The 27,566-nt window shown below is 35.9% G+C and overlaps 1 protein-coding gene across 1 annotated transcript in view; it reads left to right on the top strand.

Moving 5' to 3' along the window:
* TRDN (triadin) overlaps nt 1-27,566 on the top strand; it is a 231,466-nt gene that overhangs the window by 10,705 nt on the left and 193,195 nt on the right. The window contains 2 exon segments of the mRNA XM_061989612.1: nt 2,781-2,790; nt 25,654-25,874. Of these exon segments, the coding sequence (XP_061845596.1) occupies nt 2,781-2,790; nt 25,654-25,874 (231 nt within the window).

The following is a 27,566-nucleotide window of genomic DNA, read 5'->3' as shown; positions in this document are numbered from 1 at the left end:
CATCCCTATGGGTGGTCCTTTCTAGCCCAATTGCAGGTCACAATGCAAGGTTGATGGCAGTCCCCTGACATTTCATCCTTCCATACAGAGAAGAATGAATAAACATTTAACTCTGCCTGCTGCAATGCTCTAGAGACTATGCACTGACCTAATCTGGGAAGGTAAGGAGAAAGACAAGGTTTCTACGACAGCTGTTTGTCTACCACAACTTACTTCCCCAGTGGAGCCAGAGAGGAGGATGAGTCAAACAGAAATGTGACAAGGAGTCACAATTTGGTCCTTATTTTGCTGCTGGGAGCTGTGCAACTACACATTTCCTCTGTCTCTGAGCAGGTTGCAAGGAGACAGGCTAGCCTCAGGGCCTCACACAGCTTGTCAGTGACAAAATCAAAATTAGCTTCTAGATTTCAGTCCTTTTCTCAGGCTATTTGATAACCATGAAAAGTTTTAAGAGGTAAACCATTTCAAAAGGCAGATTTAACAAAATCTGTGTGCTTGAAGATCAATATACACAAAATTGTTAATGTATGAGAAATAACACAGAAGAGCTAGAGGGTAAATTCATAATGATTTCACAAGTGTGATGGCCAGAAGCTAATAGCAGTCTCCAACTAGCAAAAAGTTTAACAAAGTCACAAAGAAGCAAGAGGGAGAGAGCTACTTCTCATGGTAATTCATGAGTTGCTGCTAGAGGTGCTAGTTATGTCCACTGAAAAAAAGGCCTAGATGATTAAAGTTAGGAAGTTTCTGTAGAATTTATTTGCAGCAAGGAAATTTGCAAAAGGAAAAGCTATCTTTCTGGCTTTCAAGTTGATGAAGCAGATAGTATGCCCTTTACAATTTTGGCTATGATTTTTTAAAAGAATCAATCTGCTCTGGTTCAGAAGTATCAAGTAAAGTCAACTGTCTAATTAGCTGAAGAGACAAAAAATTAGGGGGGAAAAAAAAAAAAAAAGACTTTGAGGAGAACATAAGCTCCAAATTCTCACTGACATTCCTTACAACTTGGATTCCTCTGTGTCTCTGGCCTGGACAACTGAGCTGTTGAGTTAGACTGCAGGCTGGGTGCTTTCTTGTAGCCTCTTGAGGCAAGCAAGCATAAGACCAACTTTGTTAAGAATTTGTGGGCAATGTTACTCACAGCTGATATGATATCTATGCATGTTCAGTTGGTACAGAAAAACTTTAATGTATCATTACCTCAGGTAGCCCCTTCAAGAGTCATCTAGCTATGAACAGTAGGAAGCCTTAAAACTTATAAACCAGAGGTTTAAGATCTGTTAAGGTTACGTTGCAAGTCCACAACAGGATAATAGTGTGAGTGTGTAGTTGACTTTTATTTAGCTGTGTCTAAAGATGGACTGTAGGTCTGATCATTTATTCACTTTTTTTAAAAAGAAACTTGGGCTCATAAGTATTTGGAACATATTTTAAGGTTTGTTGTACAGTGAAAAATATGTTTTAAAGCCTAGTAACATTTTCAAAGTTATTGGAGTGATCAGTTCCCATGGATTTAAAAATTAAAACTGTGCAACTACTTACATCGTCAAAAGTTCCAATCAATACATTCAGGTACCTAATCCCAAAAAAAAACACCAATCTAGTCTATAAATATTTTGAGATCATTTACCTACTGCCTACAATGTAAATACTGAGTAAAAAGTGGATTCATGCTACTTTTACTGTTCTGCTCTGGAAAGCAGGAATCGGTTTAGTTTAAAAAATGTCTCATAATACAGCTCTGACTCCAGTCCAGGACACATTGAGTGACAAAGAAACCAGAGTTGCCCTATTTGTGACAGGTCAACTGCTTGTAGAAATAGAAAAGATTTCTTTCTCTTTCTGATACTGATAGTCCCTGTTTTCTGCTTTAAGAGGATTGAACTAGTGGACAATGCTCATTTTACTAGCTTAAACCATTTTTAAAGTAGTAGAGGGTTTATGGCTTTTAATTAAAGTTATCAAAATAAGGGTTTCAAAATATCAATTTTAATATTTTTTGCATACATCTTCTACCATTCTTTTTTCCAAAAGAATGGAAGAGAGTTGTTGATTCCTGATGACTGATTATTAAGATGATGACTGAATATTACCGGTCTCACTAAATTTGCTCTTAGAAAGATAACCTAAATATCTGTTTATTAAACAGTTCTGTAGTTCAGGAAGCATTAATCCAGCTTCTTAGTCCTTGTGGGGATTTTTTTAAATTATAGAGAATGGTAAGTGGTGAATTTCTTTTTTTGCTCGATAATGATTTCTTTTTTACTTGCGATTTCTGTTATGCTTCATTAGGCTCAAAATCAGAATTCAATTAAAATGGTATAAAAGTAACATTTAAAAATTGTTTATTTGGGTACTATAAATGTACTGGATACATAGGAAAAGTCAATTTTAACTAGAATCACTTTTCATAAGAGATTTCTTGAACAAATGTTATACTATTTATAACTATTTATAATTTCTGACTGTTTCTGGCCACTGCATCCTACAAGAGCATATAACTGATAGAGCTCATTTTCTTTCACATAATGTTTATTCAAAGGTTGGATGAAGGTAGCATATTTTCTACTTAAAAACATTGTAATTACTTCTTGGCATACAATAAGATAATAATTGAAATAGTAAAATTGGTTGAAATAAAGAACATATTCCATACAGTTGCAAACAAGTTATACTCACAAAAAATGGCTTGCTTAATTTGACTCCATGTGCTAGCCAGTGATTTCCAACAGCTCAGTGATTTCTTTATTTTCTTCATAACTGTAATAGCTTGATGATAGCTTTTTGTTTATGTAAAAGTGTATAGGAGTGTAAAAGTGCAGTCCTTAGTGTTGGCTCTCTTAATGTCATATTTAAGTTTTAAGATGTATTTCTAAAAGTGTTTAAAGAAAACTTCAAATTGTGATTCCAAAGTACCAATTATATTCCCTGCTTTTCCTTACTGCAGCATCATTTGAGCGGGGCTCAAAAAGAAGGATTATTAAAAATTAACATTGAAATGTCTTCAGTAGTTTCAAATATATAGACAGGTGTAAAACAGCAAAAACGGCATTTTTTTCCTACAGTGCTTTCACATAAATTTTAAAAGAAGCCAAAGGTATAGTCAAAGTGAACTTTACAGAGACACGCAGGCCTAGCATCCTTACTACTTTATGGTAACCTAATCCTCTCTCAGAGAGGATATGATGCAGGATGTCCATGGGAGACATTTCTTTTCTGCTTAAAGCCTTTTCTTTTTTTTCCCCCATCTCAACCACTCACTTGCCTTTTCAGATGTTTCTGTCACAGCAATTTGAGCATTTCTTCCAAAAGGTTTGATCCAATAAGTTTGATGCATCACATCAGGGTCACCAAGTGTTGTAACAGTAAAAGTAACAATCATCCAAAAATGTAGAGAAGCTGGGAAATACACATACAAAGACACACACAACCAACAAGACTGACTCAAAGCCACCCTCCCTTTGCTAGCTACTTCCTTATATGCTGCTTCCACCCATGTGATCACACAGGGCTCAACTAATTAACCTGCAGTACATGTTTCTGATAATTGGAAGCAGCTTGTCAGCTGCATGAACTTGTCTCTACCATTTTTATTCAAACTGAAGAAGTATCTGGCTGGTCCAAGTCATTATTCGTACCCACACTACTTTACATAAACAGACAGGCTGGTAATAAGGAAAATAATGCAGATAAGCAGATCTGAATTGTAAAGTCACTACATCTAAAGACTTAAATCTGTGAACAATTAGACTTTTTATCCATATGATCCCACTTTCATGTTCTTTTGTTGACTTTAAACATTTTTTGTTAGAAATTATGATTATTTAATATTTTAGTCTTAGATCTGTGTCTTTTTATAAATCTTGCTTTGATGTATTGGAACATGACCATTCAGACTTCAGATCCCTGAGTGGAAATGTGTTTAAGCAGTACATGGTCAAAAGGGACTGGCAAGATTTATCTTCTAGTTTTATTCCTAAGTTGCCTACAGCACAATTGGTTTATCTATGTAAGTCTATTTCAGGAATTATTAATCAAGCAGATGGCTACCAAATATTTGACTAATTGTAAAGACAGTAACATCAATAGGTAGTAGAGATACCAGATGACACTGCCAGCAAATCTTGTTCTATCCTATGTTCTCTCCTTTTCTTTATACTCTCTGATACTTTTTTTGCTCTGTAGTACTTTTCCTTTTTCTCTTTCTCTTTTACTTCCAAGATGTGAAAAATAATGCTGCAGGTAATATGGGATGTAACTGTGGTCCCTTCTCTAAAGCAAACCATAACCAGTATAACATGATAAAGTACGCAATGAGAAATTACATTATTCTTCAGATGCATTAGATTTTAAGGAATAGAGCTGACCTAACAAAACAGATCATGTAATATACAGAAGGCTAAATTAAAAAAAGCTGCAAAAGATACTGGATTTTTTTTTTAATCCTAAACTCTCTCTTATACTAAAACTCACCTATGTTACAATTTCAGTCAAATCAGTACACTTGCTGAAAAGCAGGGTCAGTGCTGGGTTTTGCCCTTAGAAATCAGAATGAAAAAGCTGTGACTTTAACTCTTGAATAAGCCTCACTTGAGTCCTGTGACTGATTTAGAGTTTCTTTAGATTCAGTCCTGCTGCACAGTATGAACTTGTCTCTGACCTAGAAGTTCTGCTTGGTGCCATGCAAAGGCTTTTACCATAAGAAAGGAAAATACTAAATGCCAGGCACAGAAAAAGTTTCTCATTGGAGAAGCTTCCACTTTCTTTCTTCAAAGAGAGTTTTAAAAAATCTTTTACAAATATGTAATGAGTAAAGATCTGCTACTCCCTGTATATGCTTATATTCTCACAACTTCAAAAGTATCTCTGTACCTTTGCCTAGAGTCAAATTGTCAAAGGCACAATGAATCTAAGCCTTTGTAGCTTCCTTTGGTATGTAAATGAACTCATTTTTTCCTATATTCCATTATGTAGATTTAAGTTGTGGTTCTCTATGCATGTCAGGAAGGCTAAATCTTGTTTCAGTCTTCGCTAAGAGGTTATTCACAATTGACACAATTACCATAAATATAGATTTGGTAACTATTTTACTGGTTTTAGAGGCGTAATTTAATACATCTATTCAAATGTTAAGGTACTGATTTTGCTTTGACCTTTTCCTCCTACAACAGATAGAACTGTTGTTTTGGCTTCAGGTCTATCTATAGAGCTCCTACAGACGCCAATTGAATTGATATATGAGCATATATGATTACAGGATAAAACTTAACATCCAAAAGAGGTGATAGCACATGGATACGATACAGTTCAGGCTATATAAATTTCATAGCTTTATAATCCCAATATATAAACTGTAATCATTACATGAATCAAGTATAATTTTAATTGTGTTTAATTTTTTTTTAGGGAAAACTTCAAATTGTCTTACTCCTAGAGATTTTGTTGCATCATTATTCATGATTATAAAACTGATACTACTGATTTAAAAACTGAGCATTTGCCAAGGAGATACCCAAAGTTAGACTCTTGCCTTGAAATATTTACTGTTGGTGTGGTTTGATTTTTTTACTAGGAGTATTATTATAACAATAACAGCAAAAGGTTCATGGTAGGGGTTGAACGTGACCTTTTTATGCCTGGAACAGCTGCAAGACTAGATGTTTAACTACATCCTATCACTTGGAGCAGAACCACTACACGTGCTGGTCTTAATTTGTGCTACAACCAGCAAAGTCAATGAAGATGTTGTTTTGGTAGTAGAGAATGAATTCTGAGGATTCAAGGTTTTCTCCTGCTTCAAACAAGGAAGGGCTCAAAACGGGTTTTTTATCTTTTCAGTTTTATTTCTCTGTAAATATATTTGATAAAGTTATCACTTTAGTAAGATGTTTGTCAATTCAGAACTAAATACTTTATTCACAGCAATAATGGTCCTGTTATCAGACACCTAAACAGAATTAATCCATGAGATACATTTATCCTAAAATGCATCTCTTGTTCTAGACATTATATTTTATTGACTACATAAAAGCCACCTGAAATGCTCTAGAGAATGTAATGCTCCACTTTGCTATTAGTAACCAATACAATGTGAAGAATTTCCAGATCAGTAGCATCCAAAACACTTCTTTCCCAACCTACTCTCTCTTCTTTCCCCTTCCAGAAAGAAGTGTAGCAAGGCCAGAGATACATTTCGATGCCTATTCCTTTCTTTTATCACAAGTGAGAAATCCGTAGATTTTGTAATACAGCTGTATTATACTTTGCCTGCAAGCTGCTATTGAACCAGAGGCTTCTAGTGACTTGTTTTAGTCATCTATAAGGAGCTCGTGTAAGAAAGCTCACAAGGGAAACTACTAGGCAGAAAGAAGGGAACTTGGTAACTCTGGACATTACAGAGGAACAAGCTACAAATAAGTGAAAATGCAATTTCAGGAAAGACTTTTTGCTTTGCAAAGTTAGATGTATTGACAAGATTTCAGCACACACTTAAAATGGAATGTGAGTCAAATGTGCATATCTAGTTACGAGTGCATCATGATGGGGGAGTAATGTACAATTTTCCCCAAGATGAAGAATTAAGATTGTTTCAACTATATAGCAAAAACAATGATGGGGGCTAGGTTTGGTCTTAAAAACTAGTGAGCAGGAAGTTTAAGAGTATGTTTGCTGTTGTTTCCTTTGTTGCCCAGTATAGGCTAACGCATCTAACACTGTTAAAGGTGATTTCACAAGAGAGACACAAATAACAGTTAGTTTTACAACATGGTTGCTATCCACTCCTCAGTGTGTCATGTTTGGCATAGAAAATGAGAAATAGTACCACATCTGCAGAGGCTGCCTGAACTATAAAGTGACAGTGGATTTTATTTATTTATTTACTGCAGTGGCACCTGGAGGTCAGCATTGTGTTTACCTCATGTAGCAAGAAAGTCTCTACACTAGAATCTTGCAATAATATTAACCTGTATTTTTTTAAATTTCCTTAATATTTTAGACGAAAAAATCTTTCTTAAGCATTAATATTCTAGTAAGGTAAGTATTAAACTATACAATTCTCCAAAGCCATTTGCATCATGATGCCTTTCCTCTATGGTGCTAGATAGCTGTGGTGGTCCCACATTCACAGGACCAGAAAGGGGGGTGGCTAAGCCAACACGCCCCTTGGGTGAACATTTCTCTCACCACCTTCATTCCTCCTTTTCCTCATCTTAGGTCCTCTTCTAATCATCCTATCTCTCTTAAATTCGTTCTGATGTCTCAAACCACTGCTACTCCAAGCAGGAAAAGCAGCAAGAGTATTTCTCAATTCCTATGCTTACAGTGATTTTGACTGTATTCTCAAGTCTCAGAAATCTTCATGTTCCAAAAGAATATTTCACCATAGTAGAAACTAGGTACCTAAATTTAAAACTAGACAAGTATCTTTGCAGGCCTAGGGGCCAAGATTTCTTTCATAACATGACCTTTCCTTGGATATTTTAAACATTATGTAAAATTTCAACTAATCCATGTCCATTCTTCTCTTTATGGTCCTGAAGCCCTCTAAGAAATATTGAATGCAACATACTATTTATTTACAAAGATCATCAAGTTGTAACCACTGATTCCCTGTATCTGGAGATTCAGCCACATTCCCACTTATTCATTCATTAAGCTGTTTACATTTTCTTGGCACTTCTCAAATATGATCACGACTTTAACTTCCAGATATCACTTCTTTCCCTGAAAATGCTGAGGCAGAAAGGTATTGATTGTATGTTCTCTTGAAAATAGATATACATCAGTTACATTGGAATAAGTCCAGTGTCAACTATATCCCACTGGAGGAAGCAACTGTTTTCCAGGTGAAATTATTTGACTACCTACATTATGTGTCTGTTTTCTAGCCCAGCATTCTCATTTTCAGCCAATTATACCTCTCTCTTTTTTTATGATTACATGAATAAGCAGAAATGGAGACTTTTCCTCGTCCTGTAGAATTGCTACAAAAAATTGTGCAGAAGTCTGAATTCCTGGTCATGTGGGTACACAGGACATAACAAATTGTTATGATCAATATTAGGTCCTTGGTCAAGGATTACAAAGGAATGATGAAAAACAGCTTGTATTAGTAAGTCCCTAGAAAATTCACTACATCTTCTTTCCACTCAGCACTATTTATTTTCTCAGACATCTACTGAACAGCTTGCAGTTCACTATGTAACATGGACATCCATCTGTAATCTGAAAGAAAACCCAACAAACAAACCAACCAATGAACCAACCAAAAAACCACTGGTTTTGGGTTTTTTTTTTTTTGCACAAGAATATGTATTTTAAAAAAGCCCAAATGTGTAAAGTGTGCTAAAAAATTTGAGTGTTTACAAAAGTCTGTGAAGTCTTGATTGTACACTGTATTCCTCATTCTCCTCTCAGTTCTTGTCTTTGAATGTGATTCCAAAGGTATGTACATTCTCTTTTAGAGTTTGCTTTATTTCAGTAAATATAAATTAAACATGAGATACAATATTAATGCACTTTAAAATAGAATATTCTGTGTATTCTGCAGACAGAGAAACTGAGGTGTTAAAATCTTTAGGCTTAGTGGACTTAATGAAGGACTGCACACTGTCCACGATTTTTCAGAATTATTGTAAACTTCACAAATTTCAGTGTATTTGTGAAACTATATTATGCTATATTTTAATAATTGTCTCAACGGTTTCCTCATTAAAACATCTGTCCCAAAGAAATATATGTGAAAATAATCTTCTCACAGATTCACTAGTTCAAGTTAGTGTGAATGAAAACTCAATTAACATGTTCATGGTTTTACAGGATGCATTCTCTACCTCCATATTCTTCAATATGAATTCTCTTATTCTCATATTCAATCTACCTTTTTCTCTATCTCAGTTCTGGTTTTATTATTAGTTAATAAGTTGCTGATTTGTTTTTGGTTGCAGAACATTTATTTTGTGTTTCCAATGTGCTTAGATACTATGGCAATGAAGTGGGGAGACAAGGATATAATAAATATATAAGGATATAAATAAATATTTTATTCTTTATTGAGTTTAGAAGCAACATTTCATAGAATCATACAACGATTTTACTTGGAAGGGAACTTAAAGATCATTTAGTTACAATTCCTCTGCCATGGGCAGGGACACTTTCCACTATACCAGGTTTCTCAAAGCCTCGTCAAACCTGGCCTTGAACACTTCCAGGGGTGGTGCATTCACAATATTTCTGGGTAACCTATTCCAGTGCCTCACCACTCTCACAGTGAAGATCTTCCTTACTTTCAATCTAAATCTATCCTCTTTCAGTTTAAAGCCATTACCCTCTTTCCTATCACTACATGCCTGTGTAAAAAAGTCACTCCCTATCTTTCTTGTTTCAACTTTAGGATCCTCTTTAGGTTGGCTGGAAGGTTGCTATAAGGTCTCCGCAGACCTCTTTTCTTCTCCAGGCTGAACAAGACCAACTCTTTCAGCCTGACTTCATAGGAGATGTCCTGAATTTGTTTCATGAACACATTTTTTGAAATAGATATTAATAATATGAACTTTCCAATACATTATTAATTTTCCCTGGATTTCTTTTACAATTATCTTTTTTATGGCTTGTGCACTTCCAAATGTACCATCTGAATTAATTCTTTAAAGAAGTTACCTGTCTCGTCTTATTTCAGTATAGGCAGAGTTCTTTAAGAATATTATCTCCTACAGTTTCACATTTCCCATGTGGCACCTGGCCTAACAGTCAATTAAAGAACTACCTTAAATGAAAAGCCAAGAAAAGTTACAAGTGTAGTACAATATCTTATGGCCTACTTTTATTTCATATTGTGAATGTTATTCATTATTAGACATTCAATTATTTTACGCACATTTTGTGTCTATTCTTGTCTTCCACCATATAACTTTAATAATATTCTGAATGTATTGTACTTTGGGGGATGAATTGTGTTAGTGAGTGAAAGATTATCAGTTATGAGACTATAAGAATATAGTCAATGTAAGCTGAAAGGCTGAAATATTGACTGTAATGTAAATGTTCATCTTCAATAAATGTGAAAGTATACATTTTTTATTTATTAGCACTTATGCAATTACAGCTGAAGCTGCACACTATTGCTATAATAGAAAAGGAAATTAATAAAGAATGGTTAGATGATGAATAGGCCTTTGACTAGAATATAACAGCCAGCAAAATCTTGCAAAGATGTATACAGAATGACTAAGTAACTCTTGAAATCTCTCTTAAAAATTTAGAAAAGACTATCAACTTCTATATCTACAGAGGACATCTCTATCTCTTTTCATTGTACTGACAAAATGATGAGTTGTGACTGTTGTATTAATATTAAAGAAACTTCAGGGAATTGCTTGAAAGTTTCCTGAAATGAGAAAGGAGCAGTAGCTTTGCTATTCTTAAAAACCAAGATTGAAAGACTTCAGGAAACTTTGTACACGCATTGAATGTGTAAACATGGCTTGAAAAGATGAATAAAGAAGACGAACAACTATATTCAAAGGAAACCTTTAATGCATTTAACTTAACCTTACACAATTTCCAGAATCAACGATCCAGAAGTAAGAACAGGAGACCCATGTTCAGCTCTGTCTCCTGCCAGATTTCCAATATGACCTTCACCCTTCACTTAATTGCTCCATTTCTTCCTTTCTTTCAAATAAAAAATAATACTTAACATAGAGTATGAGCTGGAAGGAAGAAAAATGTTAGAAAAGTAGGTGCAAATAAATCCATATTTGCAGATCTATATAAATAGCCATAATAGAACTGGACATTTGGAAAATGACCTGAGACTATGTGAAGGTTTATTAAATAGAAACACATTGAGTTTATATTGACATGTTTGAGCATCACTAGAATATTTGTGAATACAGTACAGGCAGTTTGGATAGCAATATCAGACTGAAAAATGTCCTTTCAGCTGCTTTCTCTATTTCGTTTATATGGAATAAAAGGCTTTTTCTGTTGGATGAAAGACAGTGGGATGAAATCAAGACAAATATTCATAAATACTCTTTTCAAGCATCATGTCTAAACTTAGGAGAAGGTATGCAACTTTGTTCTCTTTTCCTATCACCATGAGAGGCAGGGAGTGAAGTACAAAAAGGGCTATGATTGGGGTGATATGCCAGGAACATTATAGAGGTCCTGCAATATTTGATGGGCATGCAAGATGCTCAGGCTAGGTGTAAAATTTGCAGCACCTGCTGTTACTGTGGGCTAGGAATACTGGAGCTCCTACTGCATGGATCTGCTATCACAGAGAATGTAGGGAGGTGTTACAGCTTGTGAATGAGAGCTGAATGGTTTTGCAATGCCTTTGTGCATGTTTACAGCAGATGCTAAAGATTATCTGCTTTAGAATCCATGGGAGGAAATAAAGAAACTATCATTCCAGGCAGGTCAAATTTTTTCCCTGATGTAGCTCGCTTTCTGTACCAGTTAGCAACAACAACATGGAGGGGCCACCACAATTTGGAGGCTTTCTTTAACTCAGTAAAAATCTTTTAATCTGTTACTGAGTCAGGACTTTAAGATTATGATTTTTTACTTAGATGTTAACGAGTCTTCCATGACAAAATAGGGTGGAAACTTATTTTCTTGCAGTGTCTGATGTTCTAAAGCAACCAGGTATTGACCAAGGCTATGAACTTCAGAATTATTCACATTACAAAAATATAAGTAAACAGATGTCCCATTTATATATAGGGCAGAGAAGTTCCCAGAAAAGGTAACTCGGAGATGTTTCAACACTTTTCTTCTATACTAGAGTTGAATTTAAAAATGTGATGAAAGTGAATAAAAATTAATGATAATTATGCAACATCCTACACAAGTATATGTAGTTTAAATTTGTTGTCTAGAATTTGGAATCTTATATTTTTAAAATACTTTAAAAATATATATTTCTCACTGGAGATTATTTTTATTTCACGTGTATGGCATACACATGGTCCGTTAATGTAGTCTTCCTGTTTTGGGTTATATGCTTAAAAGCTTAATGTAAGTAGGATAAAGAGATATCCTAGACTCTATATAGATACATATTAAAAATAAATCATCTCCTGTTTCAAATACCTTTGAATTCAGAGAAGATTTTTATCTTATCTGTCACTGAATAAGTTTAAAGAGCTGTTAGCCTACAAATAAAACTTTCATACGGATCATTTTCAAGATTAAGATGTCACTGCTCTGAGTCACCTAACAATTAAACTACAGATGAAAATTCTTTTTCATTTCTAAGGTCTGAATCTTATATCAAAAACATCCTTCTCAGGATGTTCTGTATTACTACTTGTAATTTTGTACTTAGTAAAAAAAAAATAATTTAAAAATTTTGTCATTATTGTTTTATGCGGAAACCATTAATACAGAAATTTGTGATGTATATAATTGGAAAAAGCTTTTAAAGGGATTTTAATTTACTTTCGCAGGTCAGAAAATAAGTCAACATCTTTGGTAGGAAACAGGAAAATCTTGAGCTACACTCATAATAAACCTGTGAATTCTTTGTCTGTAAATGGCAAAAGTTGTATAAATCTACTATCATATACTAGAAGGGACTAAGCAAAGTACATATTCCCATGTAATAATACCGGTGTAGTACTCTCTAGAAAATATTTACTTTAATAACTTTGCACTTCTTGGTATATTCCGTGAATATTTCTATGGCTATCATACAACTTGCATGATATTTCTGGTTAGAGTTGGGAGTTCATTAATAGTATGGAAATAAAACAAAGGGCTTTTTTAAGTGCACATATTAAACTGTTGCTTTTCTTCCCCTCATTTTTGCAAGAAAAAGTCACAGTCGACCCCAGAAAGCTGGGTTTGAATTCCATAATTTCTTCAGACTAATAGTGGAGAGATGTGGAACTCTACTTGTGAAAATCATCCTATTAATCATTCCTAGATATATTTATTTGAAAGATAATGGTAGTTCCACCAGACAAAGTAAAGATTTTGAATGGTCTTTACAGAGTTTCCTTATACTGGTATACTTGTCCAGAATAAATACAGAAGTACATGTAACCTACTGTTTATCTTAATGACTTTCTTCATATATTATAACCATGATTATTTTACAGATGTGAACATATTTTTTCCCTTTTTACCATCAAATAAAAGAAAAAGAAGAAAAAAAGTAAATGTTTTTCTCTAATCCCCTCTGAAGGTTTCAGAAATGTATAGAGTTGAGTTTTCAAAAAAAAGTAACAAGTGGAAGTGCATGCAGACATGTTGCTTCAGAAGGTTTTATGCCATTTAAAGATAAATGGCAGTCGTCATCCTCATTCACTTTGACATTTTAAAAGATAAGATGTACCTCTCAGCTTATATCAACTCACAAGTACATCTAAATATCCCTTTGGCATCTCTTTTGGAAATGTCAGAACATAGAACTTCTTTTTAGCATTTTAGAGCACCAATTTGTTTCCAAAGAACAGAAGGTATTACTACCAGTCAATAAAAAAATTCAAAGGTGGAACCAAACAAGTAATGGATTTTTCAGGTGATGATAGTTTAGGATTGCATGTTTAGAATTCAGTTACATTCTTATCTGCATACTGAGAAGCTGGAAATTAAATGTGTGATTTTTAAACAAATCTCAACACTCCTAAAAGAAAATGTAAAAAACATATTAAGCTGAAGAGTTATGTCAAAGAGGAAAATTATATATTGAGCTTCCAGATTATAAAGTCTATAAGTTTTGGAGTAACTAAATGTCCCTTTCCCATGCTTAGTTGCTGGTTTAAACTGTAGTAAATGATAATTTTCTTGTTCTTATCAACTGTATTTCTTGCAACTTTGATTTTATAGAAGTAACTTATTCTGTGATATTTTTAAACCCTGTAGTCTGCAAAATTCTCAAGAAATTACTACACAAAGTGATACAGTTGTAAGTCAAATGATCCCTAAAATTTCCCAGTAAACCTGCTCTTAACCCTGGTCCTTAGGCCTTCCCTTTTCTTTCTAAGGTGTGTTCAGGTATGAATTATTACAGGGAAGTTTGTAATACAATGTCATATAAGACTATTTCAGCACGCTCAACAACAGTTTTTTTAACTACTAACTAACCACTAATCACTTCTATGTCTATTTTACTTGAATAATCAGAATGATGTAAATGCTCTTCGAAATATGTACACTCACAGGAAACAACCACACAGAGACAGAAAGTTAAAGGTTATATTATCATAATTGTTCTTCATAAGCAATTTCAGAATTATGGCATTTTTAATGCTTCTTTGCAAAGGTAAATGGGACATTTTTTCCTCTGCCTATTTTGAAGAATCAACCAACATTCTATTAGAACATAGAATTTAAACATGGAAGAAGAGATGGAAATTCAGCTCCAAATCATCGAAGTTCAACTTTTCCAGTGATCTAGGACTCATCTTGTATGGATTTTGAAAGGGATGTTGACTCATAAATTCAGCAGACATCTGCTAATATAACTAGGGTCTCTGAAGACAAAGATTAGAAGTATTTCAGCTGAGAGGGAGTTACCTTATTTTACTGCTGATTGTGTTTTAAAACACGATATAATTGGGGGGTGACTGAAACAGGTTTCCACTTACTCTCCTTGAAATTCTCATATTTCTTCAAGACATTTGTACAAATAGGTAGAATTCTTCATGTATGAGTTATCTAATACTACAGCTCATACCTTGGCATATTTCAGAAAGAGCAGTAGCTAGTGTTAGTGTTTCTTCTATGGGATCCAATGATACATTACCCAAAATGCAGATGTTGCCTACTAGTTTTTTTGGTGTGGGGGGAAGATTTGGTTCCCATTGTTCTCTGCAGGGGAAATCTATCTGGAGTAATGTGGTGTTTTAACCCCAGCTGGGTGCCAGGTGTTCACCAAGTTGTTACATCACTTCCCCTCCTCAACTGGACAGAGGAGGACTAAATATAATAAAGAGCTTGTGAGTTAAGATAAGGATGGGGACATCATTCGGCAATTATCATCATGGGAAAAAAACCAGACTCAACTTGGGGAGAATTGGTTTGATTTTTTAATGAGCAATCAAAACAGAATAGGGAAATGAGAAATAAAAACTAAATATTAAAACAGCTCCCGTGACCCCTCCCTTCTTCCTGAACTTCTGCCTTCTCACTCCCAGCAGTGCAGGGAGACAGGTAATGGGGGTTACAGTCAATGAGACTCGTCACACTTTCCACTGCTTACAGTGTGGCGCCCCTCCCATGGGAGATAGTTGTCCGTGAATTTCTCCAACACAGGTCCTTTGCATAGGGTCAGAAGTCCTGACAGCATACCTGGTCTGCCGTGGGCTAATCTCTCTGTGATTCTGTGATTCCCAGATCCTGCCAGGACCTTGCTCCAATGCATGCTTCCCATGGGATCACAGACCCCTTCAGGCATCCACCCACTTCAGCATGGGGTCCTCCATGAGCTGCAAGTGGATCTCTGCACCACCATAGACCTCCATGGCTGCAGGAGGACAACCTGATTCACCGTGGCCTTCACCACAGGTCACAAGGAAATCTCTATTCCAATGCCTGAAAAACATCCTCCTGGCCCTTCTCCACTGACCTTTGTGTCTGTGGAGATCTTGTTCTCACATTCTCACTCCCTTCTGCTGCTGCAGTTTAACATCTGCACAGCAACTCCTTTCTCTTCTCAAACATTTTATTCACATAAGTGTTACCTCCATTGCTAATTGCCTCAGCCTTGGCCAGCTAGGTCCATCATAGAACTGACTGGCACTAGCCCTGTCAAATACAGGGAAAGCTTCTAGCAGCTTTTTTTTAAGAAAATCCACTGCTGTAGCCCTCCCACTATCAAAACCTGTCCACACAAACCCACTACAAGCAAAGAGACCTGTCTTTTAGTTACATATACTAAATTTTCTAGAGTCGATTTAATTTCCCAACTTCCTGCCCTACTATCCCATTTCATGCTGAGCTTTAGAAAAACCATTCCTTAATTGCTGCTACTTAGATTTCTCCCTTTGACCAGGAGGGCTGCTTCCTGTAGAAGTGAAATCCAGGTCACCTTCAAGGGATTCTGACTCTTTGCATACAGCAGTGTTTCAAATCCATCACTAGAATCTGCATGGCAAAGAGCTAACCAATTTTTCCAACTTGTTACATGTGATACAACAAATCTTTGATATACACAGAAGTATCTTTGAAGTAATCTTTGTAGCCACTGTAAGAAAAAAATGAAGTCAGACACATACATTCAAGTAATTGTATGTAGATGAAAAATGTGAGGTTTGGAAGTATTTTGATTTTATATTCTTGGAGTACAATGAAGAACAGCTGTGTTTCAGCTGATTAATTATTTCAAAAAGTGGTCTATACCAGTTACATGATACATTGTATTAGAAAGATCAAAATATAGCAAGGATCTTATTTAAAAATGTTGGACCTTTGTTTCTGAGTTTTCTGTATTTCTTTTGTTTAGAGTCACAAGCACTTCACAGTAGCTTTTTAAAAATTGTTCCATATGGAAAAAAGCCCTTCCTATACATTCTCTATTTCTCCTTTTTATTATAAAGGGCATTTGCATAAGAATGGTAGATTTGTTTCTTAAAAGTTCATTTTCTCTTGCTGTTCCTTCTCATTTAGAATCATCATAATCCTCACAACAGATTGACACAGAAATGGTTGTAATATCAGAATGGAAGAATTATGATTCAAGTGAGGTATAAGCAGCAGGTTCTTAAAGTGAAAATATACTGTTTCCATACAAGTAGTGTTGCAAATAAAGAGCAATAAAGAAGTAATAATAGACATGAAATATTGTTTAAAAAGTATTTTTCTTTGACTTTCAGATTTATTTCATATTATTTGATGAGTATAAAGTCAGGAAAAAAAAGAGAACAGCCAATGTGAGGGAGGATTGGGCCAGCTGGTGTATTATTTTGTCTTCATCGGTGGCCACAGACTGAAGAAAAAGTGAAAGTTCAGGCATTAAGTGCTTAACCCCTGCCCTGCCAGAATACTTGCTCAGCATTTAGGGAAATGAAATAAAGGAAATTCCTGAGTTAGAAGTTATGTCTGTATATTTACAAGTCCTTTTTCCTTTCATGCAGTTGCCCAGTCCCTATCATAATCTGATCATACATCATAAGAAAGTAATTTTCTGTCCATAGAGTTATGGAGATTTTATAATAAAAATCTCTGGGGTTCTTCCACATGGCAGCACGGAGTCCCTCAAAGGCCAGGCAACCCTGCACAGGCCACTCCAATGTGCCTTCTTCCCAAAGGCTGCAGCTCCTCTCTGCCTCTCGTGTGGGTCTGCTCTGCAGCTTGCAGGCTTTCCAGCACGGCCTGCGCCATGGCTGCCTCCTCACACAGTCTCCTGCTCATTCTGGCACACTCACTCGAAGCTGTTGGTGGCTCTCAGTCCTGCATTGACCTCCATGGGTTGCAGGGGAACAACCTGCCTTCTTGTCGTGGGCTGCAGGGAGGTCCCCGGTCCGGTCCTCCTCCTTCCTTCCTCCTCTCACTGTGAGGTCCATATGGTCACCTCCATCTTGTACCACACCTCCACCTCCTCTTCTGCTACAGATTTCTCTTCTTAAATAATGATGGCAGAGGTGTCAGAGGCTTGAAATGAATCCAGCTCAAAGCCAGGGAATGTTTCAAGAACTGCTTACAGGGATAAGCACTGCAGCTTCCTCCCTGTGTTTCCAAGCAAAAGTGGCTCCACACAAATCCATGACAGTCCTGCAGCCATGAAAGGCATGAAGGAGCAGCTATCAACCAGAAGCTCATAGAGGACCCCATGCCCGAGCAGCTGTCTGCCCAAAGGAGGTTGTGATTTTCTGGGAAGACCTGCACTGGAGCAGGTTCCTGGAGGGACCTGTGGCCTCATGGAGAGTAGACTCCACACTGGAGCAGGAGAAGAGTGTCCTCCTCCTGAGGAGGAAGAAGCAACAGAGACAACCTCTAATGAACTGACTCCAACCCTCATTCCCCATTCCCCTGCACTGCTAACAGAGAAAGTAGAGAAAGTGGGAGTAAAGTTAGACTTGAGGAGATGGGAGAGATGAGAGGAAGGTGTTTTAAGATTTTTTGTTTTGTTTCCCAATATCCCACTCTGATTTTATTGGTAGTAAATTAAACTAATTTCCCTGAGTCAAATCCGTTTTGCCTATAACAATAATTACTGAGTGGTCTCCCTGTCTTATCTCCACTCACGAGCCTTTCATTTTATCTTCTTCCCCTGTCCAGCTGAGGAGGGCCACAATAAAATGACTTTGGTGGGGACTTTACCTTCAGCCAGGGGCATGCCAGCACAGTATCCTAAGAAACAGTCATCATTACAATCTCGAAATACAGCATTAATGATTTCTGGTTTTCACCTCATAGTGTTTAGTAGTAGTAGTACTGCTATTAGTATTAATTACTGATACTATACAAAGTACAAATTTTCCTTGAGCTAGATAATGATGTGTCTTGATAGGATGTAATCTTTTATTCTACAAACTTCTTATTGAAATCAATGAGATCAAATGATTGATGTATATAATTTCTTGGAGAAAGAATGGAAAATATTAATAGAATTTGCTTCTTTAAATTATCAGATGCTTTCTATTGATCAAAAACAATCTCAGTACAGATATAATAATAGAAAAGGAAATGAAAAAGTAAAGAACATCATATATAAGTTCCTTTTTCTGAATTTAATCATTCAGCTAATTTTCATGCGCCATCCTCTCCATATTCCATAGTCTCTATTCTATTTCTTTTGTCATGTAGAATTGGTTGCTGCATAATCTTCAAGCCTATTTTCCACATTTCATAAAGAATATTACATTTTTAATAGCCCCCAATAAATCTGAAAAATGCTCCCTCACAGACAGTCTCAGTCACAGCTTTGTAAACCTTTACACTACAGTAAGACTATCTTTTAATTTTGAGAAGTTTACCAATCTATACATGATACATGTTGAGAGGATTTTCTCTTTATACTTTAATTACATAAACTGTAGAGTAACAGTTCAGTACTCTGAGCAAAGAATTTAGAAGTCTGTAAATTCTGGTATATGTTGTAAAACTCCTTTTACATATTACTCCTTTTCAGTTATTCCAGTTGCATTCATACATACATATGGACGCAGATGCAGTGTGATACAAAAGAAAAGAAGTAACTGAAAGCCAACTATGTATCTCAGGAGATGATTTATGCTGCAGGTCTAAATAGATCAGCTTTTCTTAAAATTGTCCCATTTCTGCTTGACAGCTTGCAGAAGCTCATTTGAGCCCAGAAGACCTGCAGTAGGTGCCCACCACCTATTTATGGGCAGAACTATAGATCACTGTCTAATTCACAGAGTCTGTTGCAGATAATGATGAGGGAAAGGAGCTTTCAAAGATCAGCTATATTTGCCTATTTGAGTTGTCTTTCCCTCTTCCCATCTGCCTGTCAGATGAGGAAGAGTCTTGCTTTTGTACCACCACATATGTTCAACAGTTATATTAGTGGATATAACTAGGTTCCTAATCTATTGACATTTACCATCAAGTGCTATAGATCCTTCTTAGTAAGTGGTTCTAAATCCCCTGTAATTGCATACTTTTGCAGCATTTGGAAGTGAGTGAAAATTTTCACATTTTATTGCAATCTGGTAACTACCAACCACAGCAGAAATTCTGGGTATTTTTCCATTCCGTTTATATAAGCCAAGGATGCAGAAACCTTAGCAGAGAGATTAAAAGAGGAAAATGCCACAGTCAGGTGTAAATACCACCTGAAAAACAGATGTTAAGTATAGTCTTTTCTTCTGGTAGAAAGAATTTTCCCCACATGTGAAAAGAGATTTTTGTGAGAGCTGCAAATATCTGTGGACTCATTAAAGGTGATGTGCTGGGCCTGAAAAAGTGCAGCAGATTACTGTATATCCATTGTCCAGTCTGTACTGAAGAGTTCTAATCCCTTGTCCTCTTCTCCGTGAAATACATTCCTTACCCTAGGCTGAAACTCATGCCTGCCTGATTGCAACAGGGGTAGGCTGACAAGGTCACCAGGTTAAAGCCCAAGGCTCGAGTCAGTGCTTAACATATAGTAGTGATTTATACAGTCATTCTTTCTGTTTTCTGCTCTCTTTCCGTCTTCTGCTATTTAAATATTCCAAGCGAAGTGGAATAGGTCGAACATAAGCCATTAAATATCTGAATCCAGAATATAGCCTATTTATTGGAGTATTCCCTGGGGTAGTGGAACAGACAAGTCAAAATCTACTAGGTCTCTCATTTAGAGCAGACTGCACTGGGGCTTCTCACATGCCAACTGAATCACTCTAGCGACAATATCATTTTTTTTTTTAGTAGTATGACTAGTCCGCTGCTTTTAGCATGTCCAGACTTAAAAAGGAATTCCTCATTAAATACTTTATGTTAATTTGTTTTGTGCTATTAGCAGAACAAGTACTATTATACATAAAATTACTCTGAAATAATACAAATACAGATAATTACTATTTTATATTTGAATTATCTGAATCAAGTCCTGGTACGTTTTGTTTGGGGATTTTTGTTTTGTTTTTCTTCTGGGGTAGTGGAAAGTATAGCTGCTGAACTGTAAAATCAAGTGCCCATCCTTAGCCATGGACTCCTATGTTTACTATTGCCTTAAGGAGAGCTCAACTTACAAAAGGTATTTTATCTAAGCTGCCAGAACTACAAGCTCACTCTGTACTCTAAAAGTCACACGGTGTTCTCTTTCAAGTTGTCACCAATTGTCAAGGGTTATTTATACTTAGAAGATCTTATGGATCTTCAGATTGTACCCTAAGCACCAACTTTGAAAATAGAGGCATAGTAGGAATCTGAGAGTTTTATGTGTTTGGAAATTAAAAAATCATTCTGTTCATGTAAATATGACACTTGTGACCTGATGGGGTGGTTCTGTGAGCACGAGAGTTTTTGATGTGGAGTCAGAGGAATGTATCCTCAGAAGTAATCTTTTAATAGAAATGTATATATAACTTTTTAAAGTTTCCATCCTCATTGAAAATCAATAGCAATCACAACCCAAAGTGCCAGCAGGCTCTAGCAGACATGTGGTGGTGGATTAATATTGAATAGCTGAAATTATAACAACCTTCAACTGCCCCCTCCACTCCTGTGACAGATGTTGCCTCCCTCAAAGCATGGACAACTGATCTGCTCATGAATCTCCTGAGACACTGTGGTGTTCATTTAAAGGAAAATGACTTGCATTCTGGTTGGCTGTAACACACACAAATTTGTTTTGGAAAAGAAAATGTGTATTATGTAGGTGGCAAGGATGTCTGGAGAAGTTCAGGAACCTGATTTTAGCCTGTTGCTGAATGAGCCCTGTCAATTGTCAAAGTAAAACTCAATAGGCACCATCAGGTGATATCAAAGCAACAGAAATGCCTTTCTCTGTCACTCCCCCATTGAGCACATGAAGTCCCACTGACATCTTGGGCAGGAGCTCTGCTTAAATTCACTGAACAGCACTTTTCTGGGAAATAGGAGAACTGTTGCTGGCTGAACTGATGGAAACATTGCCCATGTGTAGATCATCTCTTTCTCTAGTGGTCTAGCTGTCTAAAATAGCATCACTGCAGGTTTGGTAAGGAGATTAGCACTGATACAAGAGGGATCAAAATGCACGCAAGACCTGGCTACTGCAAAACAAGGAGCAGGCACAGAAAAGCACCAGGATAGTAACATGGGCACTGCAATAACAGAATGATTGGTTGGGGGAGGACAATAACCTTTCTGTTACTGCCTCTTTGTGGAGTAATGAAATAATGATGGCATTAGTATACAGTCTACCCCAAATGAGATGAAGTAGTAGCACACAATGTCTTCCTCAGTAGTCCTCAGATAAACTCCTCCAGACAATTTTGTTTATATCAGTATCTAGAAACATAAATTTCTGATTTCTATTTTCAGTGGTTTAGGTCATCCTGTCTGGGTTTTTCCAGGTGGTTCAGAACTTGCTATTCTGTAGATGACGGCTCTTGGTCCTTTGAGGATATCTCTGGTGTCATAAAGTATCTATAACAACATTGGAGACCTTTCTTAGGCACCTGGATCATACTGCAAGCATCTGCATCAGGAACCTCTAGCAGTATAAATGGATTTATCTGAGCTTGACTGCAGTCAAATTTGAGTCAATAGCTGTTCCCTCCCACTTCAGTGAATGTAATGGTGATGATCTTATTGTATAGTATTCTGAATTTTTAAGGGGAAATCTGACTTGGCTACATCAGCAATCAAATGCATGCAACGAGCTTACTTGAGCTTTGTGTCTGTGGTATTGTTCAGATTGATAAATTTTGGCAAACAATTTTCTTCACCAAGGAAGGCTCATAGTATCCTAATCCTGTCTTCATTTATTTCTTTAATATCAATATAGTGGTGCTCAAATAGAGGCTACATTGCCTCAGTTGCTCAGATTGATAAAAAGTGGAAACAATTTTCTTCGCCAAAAAAAGCACATTAATTTTAAGAAGGTATGAATTTTAAAAGTTAGGTGTACTAAAAAGGAAGAAAATTTTTTTTGCATAGACCTAGAGGAATGAATATTTGAATGGTAATTATATGTATAAGTCTATATCTTTATACACACAAAGATTTTTAATTGCCTGCATTATAACTGTGCAAATATCTGTCATTACTATGTCCTTGGAGACATACTGTGATACTAATCAGATTTGTCAAGATGAGATAGTACCTTTCTATTCTGTCTTACACATCATAAACTCTGACTGATATCCCCAAAGGGAAAAAATGCATGATGTGTCATTTATGACCTGTTGCACGAAAAAATTACTTGCATTTTATATGCAGTAGGATAACAAAATGCTATTGATTTTACATTTAAGTTTAGGAAACTGATCTTTATTGCTAGTTGTCACTTGGCAGATTTTTCCTTTTACTTGATCTAAAATTTATATTTGGAGAAATGATGGGTTCAGTATATCAAAAAAAGTGCACAAATTCTATACTAGTAGGTAGACAGTATTCAGAAGTAGAATAAACATAATATGAAAAAGATTAAATTTCAAATAAGTAACAAAAAGCTTGTAATATGTGAATCTTGTTCTGCTTATACAACATTGCTGTGTAACAAAGCAGCCATCAAGGGCTTGAAGTAAGGCAGTAATCAATGTCAGGATGCTTGTGCAGAAGCAAGCTTAAAAGACAGAGTTAAGGGAAGTACACGCAAATGCAATGCACTACATAATAAACAAATGTAGAATAGTTCAGGATGTTAATTTGAATGTGAATATGACAGATTAAGAGTCCTAGCTCTGATACCAAAATTGTCTATCCCAGTTCTACACATATATATGAGAACAGAAAGGTCATTTCAGTATCATTTTAGAATATTGTTCTCACTTTCTACAGAAAAAGAAACAAACCAAGTATTTGTTAGCATAAGGATTGGAAGACTTGTTATGCCATATTTTTATTTATTTACTTTTATAGGCACTGTCACGGTTTAGTCCTATCTAGGAACAACAGACCATGATCAGTTATAAGTACCAAGGGCTTTTGCAAGTCCCAACCTTAGCTTGAGGAAGGAAATGAAAATTTAATATCACCAACCAAAACATAATGAACAGAAACATCCAACTGAAAACAATACAGAATAGGGTGAATGCTGAACAGTGCAACCAGCCCTTTAAGAACCTGTTCCCCCTACCCCTCCACTCTTCCTGGGCTCAGAGCCCTGACCCCAATGTCTTCATCTCCTGACAGTATAGTGGGGGACAGTGAATGAGGGATGTAGTCAGTCCTTTCCTGACAGCTCCTGCTGCTTATCTCACTTCTAAGGAGAAGGACTTCTCACTGGTCTTCTCCTGCTCTAACGCAGGGTCCCTCACATACTGGGCACTCCTGCATACTCTGCATGTGCATTTGTCCTGAGGGCTACAGCTCCACTCTGTTTCCTGACAGTTGTGGTCCAAATTGCTCACCCTCTCTAACACACAGTCTCTGGCATGAGGTCCTGTCAGAGCTACTGGCAGTTATTACTCCTGCCAGTGCTTTCCATGTGTGGAGGTGCGTCTACCTCAGAGACAGGGGAATTTTCGAGAATTGCTTTCTGGGACCAGTACTGCAGAGCCCTCCCCCTGTTACCAAGCAAATTTGATGCAAATAGTAGCTCCACACAAACCCATCACAGGGATAAATATATGTTTCTGTAGGTAATATCAAAGATCTATTACTTTTGGTTTAATTTATTTCTTTAATATCAATATAGTGGTTCTTAAATAGAGGCTACATACATATTATGATGGAAAATATCTGAAAGACTTCAACAGCCTTGTACCTTGGCTCTAGTGGTAAGTTTCCAAATGCCTGTACGCTATTTTCTATTTGAGAAGTTAAACTAAATCTGTATATCTTTGTATAGGTCAGCTCTGTCACTTTCTTTACATCTGTCATCTTAGAAAATTATCAGCTTTATAGATTGTATCAGCTGTGACAGAAGATAGGTGATCTCAAAGTGAGAAAAAAGGGTATAAGCAAACCAGGCATTGTCTAGTTCAAATTTGAGATCTATGTATGGACAAGGATCTCTGAAACCACTAACATTAATTTGGAGAGGTGGTATAATCAACCAGACCAAGAACACATGTAACACATCTTTGAATATCTTAACAGTAGGATACAGATACTAAGGTTCAAGCTAAGTGGAGATACTATACTCTTCTATGTTTTTTTACCATGGAGCTAGGAATATTTTTGCTATTATTATTATATATACTGGAAAACAGATATCAGTCAAGATTGTTTAGGTTGTCAGTGTGTTTTGTAAATAAGAGTAACTTAAGAACCTTCAGATATGGTCAACTTTCAATTACTATAGTTTTGTGTCCAGAATTAACATTTCTTAATACACGAGGAAGAAGTAGATTAAGTCACTGCTGTTAACTGTCCATTAAACAGTTAATATGTTTCAATTGTTTACTTAGCTAATGTACGTACTCATCTCCCTACCAGCTTTCTAGTACCAAACCTATACTTTCTGGAATTAAGTATGCTTTGGCACTATAATTCTTGTTTCTTAGAAGGTTATATGATTAAATGAAAAACACAACAAACAAATTTATTTAAGGATCAGCTACAAGGTTCTTTGCAACTTTTAAGGATACTGGATGTGTAAATCCTTTGTGTTTCTGTTAGATCAAATGGAATAGGTATGTTCCTACTGCTATTGGTATGTGTCCTTGACAGCAGAATTCCAGCCAAACCTCAAGTAGTATAAATGCATTGGTTCCATTAAAGTCACTGGAAGTACACTTAACCACATCACCTGAGAATCTAGCCTTCAGCCTGTAACAAGACAGTCCTTTTGAGAGTTATATTATTTAATGCTTTTGTCAATTACTCTCCTAAGTCTCTAGCTACTTGTGGCAGACTAAAAAATATCATAACCAGAAAGGCTGGTCATAGCTATTTCACCATTTTTGCTCCCAAGTTAATTTCACTAAAAGTGGTAACAGTTCAGGAAAATTTCTTCCAGAAATCACAAGAGCATATCTTTAATAATGTAATATTTACATTTCTTTAAAATACTCTGATTACAGAGTGACTTCAAACAACATTCATATTCTTGATATTTATACTCCAAGTATTACATTCTATTTCCTCTGCTTTGACTATTTTTCTAGGACATATGTCTACAACCACAACAATAATAGATGGTAAGAACGGATCTGTTCCCTCATCATCCATGAAAGTGGGCAAGAAATCTGTTATGGAAGACCTCGTGACAACATTCAGCTCACCAGCAGCATGGCTTCTTGTTGTTGCTCTGATTGTTACCTGGTCAGCAGTAGCTATTGTAATGTTTGACTTGGTGGATTACAAAGACTTTGCAGGTAAAATTCAGCATATTCTCTTTGACATTTTCTATATTAAAATTTAAAAATTTATTAAGGAGTGTGGATTACGTAAATATGCATGTCTCTCACCTTCTTGGAGACAGCACAGTGACTGCTGAGTTTACCAAGAGAGGACATACCGTGAAAAATGTCAGAACATATTAGCTTACATTTCATACATATTTATAATTTAAATCTCTCCATTTTGCAGCTCATCCTCATCCTGGGAAAAGTGTCTGTTGACAGTAATATTCTATGTACATTAGCATTTATGGTCAGATTTTTGTTTTGCAATTTCTATATAAAACCATTTCAAGAATACTACAATAAATTTTTAATTCACATTTTTAAAATGTATTTTAAAAAAAATTTCATAGTTGCCTTGAGTATTCTGCCATCTGTTTACACAATTCAATGACATGAAAAATGCAAAGGATCATTTCTAAACATGCTAACCCTAAATTCATATTTAAAAAATCACAAGCATAGAGGACCAGATTCTTAATATTACCCAAGTCTCACCCTGTCTTCAGTGAGGTGTTAGTTCCAGTGTAGTTTAAGACCTGGCAAACTGACCGAACACAATGAAGTTTTGGGGTTCATAATGGCTATTGAGGGTGAAGATTAAAATTAAGTGGATGTTATAAGGCCTGTGATTGTATTTGATTATGATTGGGGAGTAGGAAGGAAAGAACACAGAACACAAATTACCTCACTGCTTCATGATTTTTATGCCTTGCATCTGGCAATAGTATATAAAGAAAAATAAAACCAACTTACTACCTATGTTTGTAAAGGTTTGTAAAAGATACATAACATTCGACAAGTAACTTAGTAAAACTTAAGAGGTAAACAGCCTGTAACAACTGAATAATATGTATGTGAAACAGAAAACAAATGATTAGGGTCTTCTTTCTTAAATAAGAACTACAACTCTAAAGTAACCACATCTGTCACAATAATTAACTAGGAATTGAAATTCAGACTTCAGCCTTTTAATGCAAAACAAATTGAGTGGATGTTTTGAAGTTAATTTCCTGGACTTTATTAGTTTACTGATAAATCCATATATTTTTGTACTGCTATATATCAATATTAACCTCAAGATGTACTTAAAAAGCTTTTGAGACATAGACAGATCTTGAAAGAAATTGGCCAATCCTGGATCAATGGATGATGCAGAAGCTTGAAATGTGGAGAAAGCCTACCACAAACCCCTCTTAATTTTTTTTTGCTTTTCATCTGCCTTCATTTTCTTAAGGAAGTCCCTTGAGTCATGGAAAAACATAAAATTATTTTTGAACCATTTTCTCAAAACAGGCATCAGTTTTTAATTTGGACGCCAAACTTTAATGCTACAACATAGATATAAACCAAGAGAGAGAAACCACCATATTCTGCTTTTAATTTCCCATTTTCACTATCAAAGAAACAATCAAGTTCTTATGTTTTCAATGAGCGGTCAAGAATCAGGGCATAACTCACACTAAACTCTTAAGCTAAACAATTCCTGAACTGGCTATCAGCTCACACATGCTTGTAATACTAAGCAAGGAGAATCTGTACTTGTGTTGGAGACTGAACCAAACTTTCTAAGCAGATGGAAATCTGATGTTCATGTTGCATTGGTTAAATGACCTTAAATCCCACAAAGTTGATGGAAACTGACATTTTCAGAGCAGGTTGTAG

Source organism: Colius striatus, chromosome 2 (assembly GCF_028858725.1).
Source record: "Colius striatus isolate bColStr4 chromosome 2, bColStr4.1.hap1, whole genome shotgun sequence".
In the NCBI taxonomy this organism is placed as follows: Eukaryota; Metazoa; Chordata; class Aves; order Coliiformes; family Coliidae; genus Colius; species Colius striatus.
The sequence above is the reverse complement of the archived record's forward strand: the minus strand, read 5'-3'. Positions and strand labels throughout refer to the sequence as shown.